Source organism: Arachis ipaensis, chromosome B9, assembly GCF_059453495.1.
Source record: "Arachis ipaensis isolate K30076 ecotype BB chromosome B9, ASM5945349v1, whole genome shotgun sequence".
Lineage (NCBI taxonomy): Eukaryota > Viridiplantae > Streptophyta > Magnoliopsida > Fabales > Fabaceae > Arachis > Arachis ipaensis.
In genome coordinates, this window is record NC_142444.1 from 12,481,553 (window position 1) to 12,492,503 (window position 10,951).

A 10,951-nucleotide genomic window follows, 5' to 3' on the forward strand; every position below is an offset into this window, starting at 1 on the left:
AGAAAAAAAAAAAAGAAAAATATATAATAAAATGAGAGAAAAAATATATAAATAAATTTTTTTACTAAATTCAATCAAGTCATATCTTTTAATTTTTTTAATTTTGTGTTGAATTACAAGGAAAAAAAGGATGGGATAATTTTCTTTTATATATATATGAAGTGTGCTAATTTCCCTTTATTTTTCCCCCTTATCTTTTTGTTTTTCTTTTTCATATTAGTTAAAGCAAATTAGCAAAGTGAGACAGGCTTCAGTGGCTTGCATTTGCAACATGAGTTTGTTTAGAAATGCCTTCACTCCTCTCTCCTCTCCCAACATGTAACTGAAAAGAAAAAAGATTCATACAACAAACAAACACAACCACCACTCAAAAATTGGAGACCCACAAGAGAAAAAAAGCTTCCCATTTTTTCTTATGCATTCTTGGTAGTGATTAACCCAGAAAGGTGAAAACTTGTCCAAGAAAAAAATGTTTGTGGGATCAAGAAAATGGGTGGTATTGGTAGCAACAATATGGATACAAGCATTTACAGGAACAAACTTTGACTTCTCATCATACTCATCAGAGTTGAAATCTGTGCTCCAAATCACTCAGCTGCAGCTGAATTATCTCTCAGTTGCATCTGACATGGGAAAAGTATTTGGGTGGTGTTGTGGTGTGTCTCTCTTGTACTTTCCTTTGTGGGTTGTTCTGTTCATGGCTGCTTTCTTGGGTCTTCTTGGTTATGGCTTCCAGTGCCTTCTTATCAAGCAGCTCATTTCCTTGCCTTATTTTCTGGTCAGTAATAATATTCTATTAATTAATATCTCATTTCTATTTGCATTTTTTTTTTTTTGGGTTATGTTGAGGGCACTGAGATTTGAATATTGGACTTCGTTTGTGGTTTTGTTTTTCTTTGCACAATTTAACTGGTAATATTTTTTTAAAAAGTTAGGAATGAGATTCAAATTTGTAATTTTTTCGGTGAGTATAGAGAGATTTTTTATATTAATTATTTTTTTAAAAATGATTTTATTTATCTTATTTTCTAAATCTTAAATCATATAAATTTTAAAATTAACTAATATTAATAACTAACTAAAAATGAATTATCTATATTTTTCTATTATTATTTATTATAATACGGTGATTGTTCGGTCAAGGGTTTGAAGCATTAATATTATTTCCATAGTTTTCTGGAAAAATTAAAAAGTAGGATGAGGCACACCAAGTTTTAAACCATTAATATCAAGATTGTTGACCGCACAAAAATTTCACAAAATTAGAATCATTTGTTTTTTAGTCTGACAAAAATCTCCAATGGTGCATTCTAGTGCTCAATTTTGCTCATATGCTCCAACATTATGATAGTGCCAACAAACTTCAAAGCAAAATTAGAGGTGTTGGTAGCATGCCCACTACCATCAACCTACCTACTACACTAGGTTTGTTTGTTTTTTATTGTTTAAAACATAAAAAAATTTTACAAATTATTTTTTAAATAATCAGAAAAAATTGCAAAACCTATTTAAACGGCAGCACTTTGTTTAGCTTTTTATAAAACTTTTTTTTTGAGATTATGCTTATTTTATAAAGTTTATAAAAAAAAAATCCTTTTTTGCTAAGTTTAACAACTAATTTTGCTAAGATTCAATGGCTACCGTCTACCAACAAAGCACTTATTGCTTCACGTGACATCAACTCCTTCATTGATGTATTATTATTGTATTATGTTGTTCGGAAAAATTTAGTCAAAATTAGTTAAAATTTATTTTATTTAGTATTCATTCATTATTACAGTAATTAATAAATGTTAAATAAGATAAATTTTGATAATTTTTTTTTTTGTTTTTCTAACATTATTAATATTGTTCAAGATAAATTTTATAACATTTATAATTTGGTGTCTAATTTTTGTTTAATTTATTTTTAATTATAAATTTTAAATATTTAATAATTATTTATTTTTATATTTTTAAAATTAAATATTAATTTTTAATATTTTTTAATAAATTAAATAAACACTTTTAAACATCATAGTCATCACTATTATTCAATTATTTTTTTAATATTTTCATTGGAGATTATGTTATTGTACAAAATGAGCCAAGCTGCATTAAAAAGGACCATACGTTTCCGTACCTGTGCATCATCCTATCTTATTTACTATTAAATTTTCTTTGAAGAAATTATTTATATTCAAATAATTGTCTACTGGTATTTTGATAAATTAAAATAATAATTATTAATACCAATTTCATTAAAGTGTAAATGTATGTTTCTGCTTGATTTAATACCAATTGACCAGTGTGGAAGCTAGACTTAAATATATTCTTATCCTTATGTTGTCCCTATCAATTAAATATGAAATGCAATTCAAAAATTAAGATTTTATCCTTGTTATTTTTTTTTTTTTGAAGTGGAAAATAATGAGAATTTGTTTGGATAATTGGCTTCAAGTCTCTTTCCTTATCTTTTATTAATTGAACACATAACTTCATCATCAATGCATTGCACATTTTCTTCTCTGCCTTGTATTATTTCCTTTTGCAAAACCTATACACTAAAAAGACAATTATTGTCTCCTTTTCTTAATGTTAGTCACTTTTTCCTTTCTTAGATGCATTAAAAAATGGTGTATGTTACAATTGGACAATTTATTCTTCGAAAATGTTTGGTAACTAAAGAAAATGAGCTAAAAACAACCATAGGGTTATAGGGGTTTCCAATTTTGTTGGCAATTATGAAAAGGTTGTAAATAAAGGGAATGAGATTTGGAAATAAATGGAAACTACGTGGGGTTAATTTTAAATTATATTAAAGAAAGAGTTAACAATCAAATTAGTCCTGAAAGATGGGGCATTCTTTAAATTCATCCCTGCAAATTTTTTTCAATCAAATTGGTCAGTCAAAGATTAGGAATTAATCATATTTGTTATTCAGTGACTCCATTAATAATTTTCATCAATAATTAATGATATAAAACGTTAATTGACAACATACATAATATTTGACATGTATAATTGGATGTTTACTAGGTATACATCAAAATCTATTAATTTAGTCCATTTTTTCCAATTACATAAACTATATTCCCTATGCGACTAAATTGATAGATTTTCATAAACATATTTGGTCAGCGTCTAATTGAACATGCTAGATATCATATATGCTATCAGTTAATATTTTACGTCATCAATCGTTGACAAGCATTGTTAATGGAGTCACTGAAAGACAAATATGATTAATTCGTAATCTTTGAAGGACCAATTTGAAAAAAAAAAGTTTTAAGAACGAATTTGAAAAATGCCCAATCTTTTAAAGACTAATTTGATTGTTAATCTATTAAGAAAACACATTGATGGATTATAACAATACACATTGAATTGGATGTCTGTGTACACTATGACTATGTCAAAATTAAAGTCAATCTAATTCACAACTTATTTTTTAGGAGGATGGCAGCATTGATAAAAAAGAATGGATTTAGACACAAAAAACATTAATATTCAAGTTTTCAAAAAGTATAATTATTAAGAAATGAACGGGGTATATACTATATAGATCGATTTGGGAATTCACCTAACATAAACCCATAAAAGGAAGGGTAAAAAATATAAGCATATAACTTCTCAATAATTGGTGAAATTGAATTTAGATTATTACTTTGATTGGAATTTTCAATTTTGTGTCAAGAATGTTGGTTTAGAAGTTGTTGTCATGGTAGAAAGTTGAGTAGGATTCTGAACATTTGGTACAAAGATATTTAAGCTTTAAAATTATGTGTGCTTTCAAAGCATTCTTTGAAATTCATCACTATTCTGTTACTGTTAGTTCACCCACCACTCTTCATCATTTATGGATAGATGGTTATGTCACTTGTGTGACTTTGAATGTTTGAGTACATGGTAAATTAAAATCAAGACCAAATTGACCTTAGGTTTATTCATAGGGTGATGCCATGGTGAAAAATAAAAAAATAAAGACATTATGTGGAATGCACATTCTCTTTAAAAATTTAATTAACATCTTTACTCTTTACCAATTTCACTCTTTACCGAATTTTTTTCTTAAATTATCCTTTAGGTGAAGTTAATAATGTTATGTTCTTGGGTATGTTGTTACATGAAATTTTAAGACAGGTCAATGTGATTTTAAAAATAGAAAAGAATTGAGTTAATTTCACTAAATTTTAGGGAACGCGAGTCTAGTTTGCCCTAAAATCCATTATGGATTTCAAGGCACTTAATAAAGGAAAAAAAAATATACTTTTTACAATATTGAAAATAGAATTTAATTTTCGTGCAGGGACATCTAACCGTATATTGACATTATTAAAAGTAACTAATTTCAAACTTACTACTTAAAAAGCCATCTAAGCTTATAAATTTGATTAGATGACCGTGTAAAACTACATTTTCAATATATCAAAACTAAGCTCTTGAAAATAATAAACCTGTTGTTTTCTTAACAAGTAGTCTTAAGACATTCTTAATGCTTTTCTCAAACTCATTCAGGGATAATTCTAGAGAGGAGCTGGTATTTTCACCATGAAAAATTCATCAATTTCACTACCTAACTAGGATCCTATACTTGTGTGATGGTTAGAGACAATAAGAAAGAACTTTGGTCAAATTTTTCACGAGACCACAAAACTGTGTAAGATTATTACTAACAGAATTAGCAATATTGGAATGGACACAGGTGTTTCTCCTATGCTTGGTTGCAGGATGTAGCATCTGTTGGTTCAACACAATCTGCTATGTCTTATGCATCAAGCATTTCCCTTCTAACCGATCACTCGCGCTTTCCTTAAGCATAAGCTTCAATGGGGTAACTGCAGCTTTGTACACTCTCATTGCCAATGCAATAACCTCAAGTGATGACACACTCTACCTTTTGCTCAATGCCATTGTCCCTTTACTTATTTCCGCGGTGGTACTAGTCCCAATCCTCCAACAGCCGCAGCCTCAGCCGAATTCGGCCGACATGATCCGGCGTGATTCCTTAGTTTTCCTCTGCCTCAACATCCTTGCACTCGTGACCGGCCTCTACCTCTTGTTCCTGTATTCCCTCTCTTCCAGCACAACCATCGCGCGTGTCATTCTCGTTGGCGCCGGATTTCTACTAGTGCTTCTCTTGTTCTTGCCTGTGATTGTGAATTCTAGAGAATGGTCTTGCCTTACTAGCCCTGCTTGTTATCCGCTTTTGAATTCGAGGTTCAATCTCATTAACCTTGATGGTGGTGGCGGTGACGATGATGATTATGATGATGATCTTCATAAAGAACTCATTGAGAATGAGGACAATTATTCAAGAAATAGAAGTAGTGTAATTGTAAGAGAGAAGTGTTGTTTTGATAATGTGTTGTTGAAAGATCAACTTAAGGTTCTTGGAGAAGAGCATTCAACTAAAATGCTTATGCATAGATGGGACTTTTGGATTTATTACATGGCTTATTTATGTGGAGGAACAATGGGATTGGTCTATAGTAACAACTTGGGTCAAATTTCTCAATCATTGGGACACAATTCTCAGACAAAAACTCTTGTCACACTTTACTCCACGTGTTCTTTCTTCGGTCGCCTGCTCGCCGCCGCACCTGACTTCTTGAACAGGTATGAGTTTAAGTCTTTCTTAAGTACTCCCTTCGTTTCAAAATAAGTCTCACTTTTTGGTTTCATTGAAAAATTAACGTATCTAGACAAAAAAACAGGGTTTTAAAATAGGTGGAAACTCAAGTACAGTCAACTTCACGTGAAGTTGATAACTGAAAGCCGTTAGATGAAAATTTAGTCAAAATATTTAACCGCTTTCAACTATCAACTTCACGTGAAGTTGATTGTCCCTGAGTTTTCACCTTTAAAATAACTCAAAAGTAAAAGAGACACTTATTTTGAAACGGAACGAACACTATCTTCGTTTTAAAATAACTGTCAATTTGAACAGTATTATTTTAGAAAATCAATGTACAGTTTCATGTACATTGATATTTTAATGCATCACTAAGTGAAAATGGACTGCTAAAGTTAATGTACATTCATATTAGATCTTAGTAGTCATATTGATGCAATAAAATCAACACAAACTAGAGCCCACATAAGAAAAAGAAATAGCCATGTATTTAACTTAATTTTAATAGTTTCAAGAGGAATTATTATTAGATAAACTCAATTAGAAAGATAATCATTCATTCAAGAATTGTAAGCATGATTTCTTACTTTCTTTGCAATTCTATTGATTGAAATAGTAATTTTTTGGACTCAAATTAATCTTTATTCCCTTTACATTATAACTAATCCACTAATATTGTTGTTTTGACAATGCAGGAAGATACACTTTGCAAGAACAGGATGGTTTGCAGCAGCAGTAGTACCAATGCCTATAGCATTCATTTTGCTCGCCATAACCGGCAGCATCGAAGCATTGCGCATGAGCACGGCCTTAATCGGCCTAAGTTCCGGGTTTGTTTTCGCGGCAGCAGTTTCCATTACATCAGAGTTGTTTGGCCCAAACAGTGTTGCAGTGAACCACAACATACTAATCACCAACATTCCAATAGGGTCATGTCTTTATGGCCTTCTAGCAGCTCTGGTTTACGACTCGAACGCAGACGGCGCAAGCCGCGACACAATATGGCTGCGCGAGATGACAATGTGTATGGGGAGGAAGTGCTACCTTGAGACATTTTTATGGTGGAGTTGCATCTCCATTGTAGGATTGGTTTCAAGTTTTGTGCTATACTTTAGGACTAGGCATGCTTATTATGACAATTTTGGAAGAAATACAAATTGAATAAGAAAATTAAAGTAATTTGGGTTGATACATAATCAGATTTTTTATATATATGAAGAATATTGCTACCAATTTCTCAAATGGGATGAGATGAAAACTAGTGTTACAAAAAAAAAGGTTCAAAGAGCTTTTCTTGAGGCATATATAGCAAAGAGGGTATTGAAAATTTGAAATAGAAGTTGATTCTCTGGTGTACATTTGAAGTATAAAATAGGGTGATACAAGGAGTGAAGAAATTATTATTATTTATTCTATGTTTTTTGGTGGAGAGATATTCGCTTGTGTAAATTATGAAAATTACTCTTTTTGAAACTAAATGTATGAACTATTTGGGTTTTCAACAATGATAAGATTCATGATTATAGTATTATATATAGCATATGCAAAGTTGAAATTATAATTCATAATTACGAAAAATATTGATTTTTATTTATCCAACACCATTTTATTTAAGAAACTGATCAACAAGAAAGTATAAAATAAAAAATTAGAATTTGACAGGATTTTTTTTTTTTTTTTTGTTGATGTTGTGATACCACTTCCTCTATTGTTCAACATATTTAGAGTGTATTTAAGAAAATTAAAACATTCTTCCTCATTTTTGCTGCTTAGGAAAACAATAATAGTTTACCTTTTTTTCTGGTTCATTTTCGCTGTCTTTATCTACAAAAATGGAGAAGAAAAATCTTTTTTTATTTTCACTGGTACAACTATAAAAAAAATTTACAAATCTTTTTTTTCTCAATCTAACTGCGAAATGAGACTGAATGCACAAACGGATAAATTTATGTATCCTTATTTAAATATGTAAATAATGAATTTTTTATTTAAATAAAAAATCCAATGATTATAATAGTAATTATAGTGATTTGAGAGTGAAAATAATAAAAAGAAGATAATAATATTAATAATAATAATAATAATAATAATAATAATAAAAAATTTGTTAGAAGAATACAACAACAACAAAGCCTTGTTCCACTAAGTGGGATCGGCTACATGAATCAAACGACGCCATTGTACTCTGTCATGTATCATGTCTACAGAGAGACCGTTTACATGTAGATATCGTTTGACCACCTCATGGATGGTCTTCTTAGGTCTTCCTCTGCCTTTCACCCCTTGTCTATCTTCCATCTCATCCACCCTCTTGACTGGATGTTCTATTGGTCTTCTTCTCACATGTCCAAACTACCTGAGACGCGATTCAACCATCTTTTTCACAATGGGTGCTACTCCAACTCTCTCCCTTATATCTTTGTTCCTTATTTTATCCAATCGCGTATGACCACTCATCCATCTCAACATCTTCATCTCTGTCACATTCAGCTTATATTCGTGCTCTCCTTTAGCCGCCCAACACTCCGTACCATAAAGGATAGCCGGTCTTATAGCGGTGCGATAGAATTTACCTTTAAGTTTTAAAGGCACTTTTTTGTCGCATATAAAACCAGATGTACTCCGCCATTTTGACCAACCTGCTTAGATTCTATGATTTACATCATGTTCAATCTCTTCATTATCCTGTATGATGCACCCAAGATACTTAAAGTTTTTAACTTTTTGTAGGATGTTTTCTCCAATCTTTACCTCTATATTAGGATTTTCCCTTCTCAGACTGAACTTACATTCCATATATTCCGTCTTGCTACGACTTATGCACAGACCATACACTTCTAGAGCTTCTCTCCATAACTCCAATTTCTTATTTAGGTTTTTCCTTGACTCTCCCATAAGGACGTTATCATCGGCAAAAAGCATGAACCATGGCACAGGCTCTTGGATGTGCTCCGTGAGTACTTCCAAGACTAATGTAAAAAGGTATGGACTTAAGGATGATTCCTGGTGTAATCTTATACCAATAGAAAATTCCTCTGTCACACCACCTTGAGTCTTCACACTAGTTGTGGCCCATCATACATGTCTTTAATTGCACGAATATATGCGATACTTACTCTCCTCTTTTCTAAAACCTTCCATAAGACATCCCTTGGTACTCTATCATATGCTTTTTCCAAATTAATAAACACCATATGTAGATCCCTTTTATTAATACGATACCTCTCCATCATCCTTCTTAATAGGTATATCGCTTCAGTGGTAGATTTGTCTGGTATAAATCCAAATTGGTTCTCTGTTACTTGTGTCTCTTTTCTCAACCTCCGTTCTATCACCATTTTCCATAACTTCATGGTATGACTCATAAGCTTGATCCCTCTATAGTTTCCACAACTTTGTATATCCCCCTTATTCTTGTAGATAGGTACCAAGATGCTCTTTCTCCACTCATCAGACATCTTCTTTGACCTTAAAATCTCATTAAAAGGCTTGGTTAACCAGTTGATGCCTTTTTCTCCAAGACCCTTCCAAACCTCAATCGGGATATTATCAGGTCCTACTACCCTGCTATTTTTTATCTGCTTTAGAGCCTCTTTTACCTCAAAATCTCGAATCCTTCGATAGTAGTCAAAGTTTTGATCTTCTTCCCTTATGCATAACCGACCAAGGCTCGGAAGAGTCTTCTGTCCCTCATTGAATAACTCGTAGAAGTAGCTCTTCCACCTTTCATTAATCTTCTCCTCTTGAGCCAACACCTCTCCATCCTTATCCTTTATGCACTTAACCTCTCCATCATTGAATAACTCGTTCTTCTTTCACGGCTCTTTGCGATTCTATATATACCTTTTTCTCCTTCTTTCGTGCCCAAAGACTGGTAAAGACCTTCATATGCTCTTGTTCTTTCTTCGCTTACAGCCACTTTTGTCTCTTTCTTAGCCACCTTATATTTTTCTCAGTTATCTGCGTTGCGGCATAAAGACCACTCTTTAAAGCACTCCCTTTTTATATTTATCTTTTCTTGTACACTCGCATTCCACCACCAGGACTCCTTGTCTCTTGGCCCTATTCCTTTAGATTCACCAAAGCTTTCTTTTGCTGTTCTTCTAATAACTTCTGCCATCTCCCTCCACATCTCTTTCGCGCTTCCATTCCCATCCCACTTTGCCTCTTCTCCTACCCATCTTAGGAAGCTTCTTTATTCCTCACCTTTCATCCGCCACCACCTCGTCCTTGGGTTCTTCGTATGATGTCTTTTTCTCAACTTTTGCTCAACGCGAAAATCCATGACGAGCACCCTATGTTGTGTTGTCAAACTCTCTCCCGAGATAATTTTACAATTAATACAAAATTTTTGGTTGACTCTCCTCAACAAGAAGAAGTCGATTTGAGAGCTTGTCATGCCACTCTTATAAGTTATAAGATGTGCGTCTCTCTTTTTAAAACATGTATTTGCGATTAGAATTTTTATTTTATTTATGGTCTAATTTGTTAATATAAAAATTAGTCTAGATAATATTATGATTATTAAAAAAATTTATTAATTAATTGTTTTGATAGTTGGTTTATTCTTTGATGGAAAAAAGTACGACTATTCAAAATATATAATTTAGGTCCCCAATTTAAATCATCATAACAAAACACTCTGAATCCATTTGGATTGGTGGTTCAAGAGTTGAAAATTCCAAATAAAATTAAAGATTATTGGCAATAGTTGAACATACATAAATTACTAATTTTATGAAATAACTAACATGTAGCATTAAAATAAAAATTATATTTGCCTTATCATTTCAAAATTCAATCACTATGCAATTTATTTTGATCTATTGTTTTCAAAAGAAAAATGTATTGTATGAATTTTAAAATTAGAAACAATTTTTATAAATTTATAGAATAAAGAAATGATTGAAATTAATATAAGAAGAGGAAATAACGAATAATACTCTTTAAAAAAATTTTCCGAATTTGTGTCGCAGTTGTTTTTTATAATGACATGATTCTTCATAATTTTCATAAGTTTTTTTATTAGAAAAAAGAAAAAGGGAGACGCGTGGAAAAGAAGACTGATTTTAAGGAATTTTTTCTCAAATAAAATAAAAAAATAATTAATTGTCCAAACTCTATTTTCCACTTTTAATTACTAGGATACGAGTTTTTTTTTTTTGGTAATTAGGGAAAGTTCGCCGTACCCCCAACGAACTCTATATATATTATAGAGTTCACCGCACCCCCGATAAATTATATGTTGGATTTCAAAAATAAAAGCATAGCTGCTGGAGAGTAGACGATCAAAGCACAATATTGATTTTCATTTTTAAGGTTAATATTTTCTCTACG

At 31.5% G+C, this 10,951-nt stretch overlaps 1 protein-coding gene across 1 annotated transcript; it reads left to right on the top strand.

Moving 5' to 3' along the window:
* Positions 1-222: 222 nt before the first annotated feature.
* On the top strand, positions 223-6,856 carry LOC107619258 (protein NUCLEAR FUSION DEFECTIVE 4). The gene is made up of 3 exons (XM_016321516.3): positions 223-778; positions 4,685-5,598; positions 6,310-6,856. The coding sequence occupies exons 1-3, from the start codon at positions 470-472 to the stop codon at positions 6,773-6,775; spliced, it is 1,689 nt and encodes a 562-aa protein (XP_016177002.1). The 5' UTR covers positions 223-469; the 3' UTR covers positions 6,776-6,856.
* The last annotated feature ends 4,095 nt before the right edge of the window (positions 6,857-10,951 follow it).

Excerpts from the sequence above, each read along its gene's own strand:
- LOC107619258 (XM_016321516.3), top strand. The coding sequence starts at position 470 with ATGTTTGTGGGATCAAGAAAATGGGTGGTATTGGTAGCAACAATATGG. Across the intron at positions 779-4,684 it reads TTTCCTTGCCTTATTTTCTG|GTGTTTCTCCTATGCTTGGT; the intron begins GTCAGTAATAAT and ends GAATGGACACAG. Across the intron at positions 5,599-6,309 it reads GCACCTGACTTCTTGAACAG|GAAGATACACTTTGCAAGAA; the intron begins GTATGAGTTTAA and ends TTGACAATGCAG.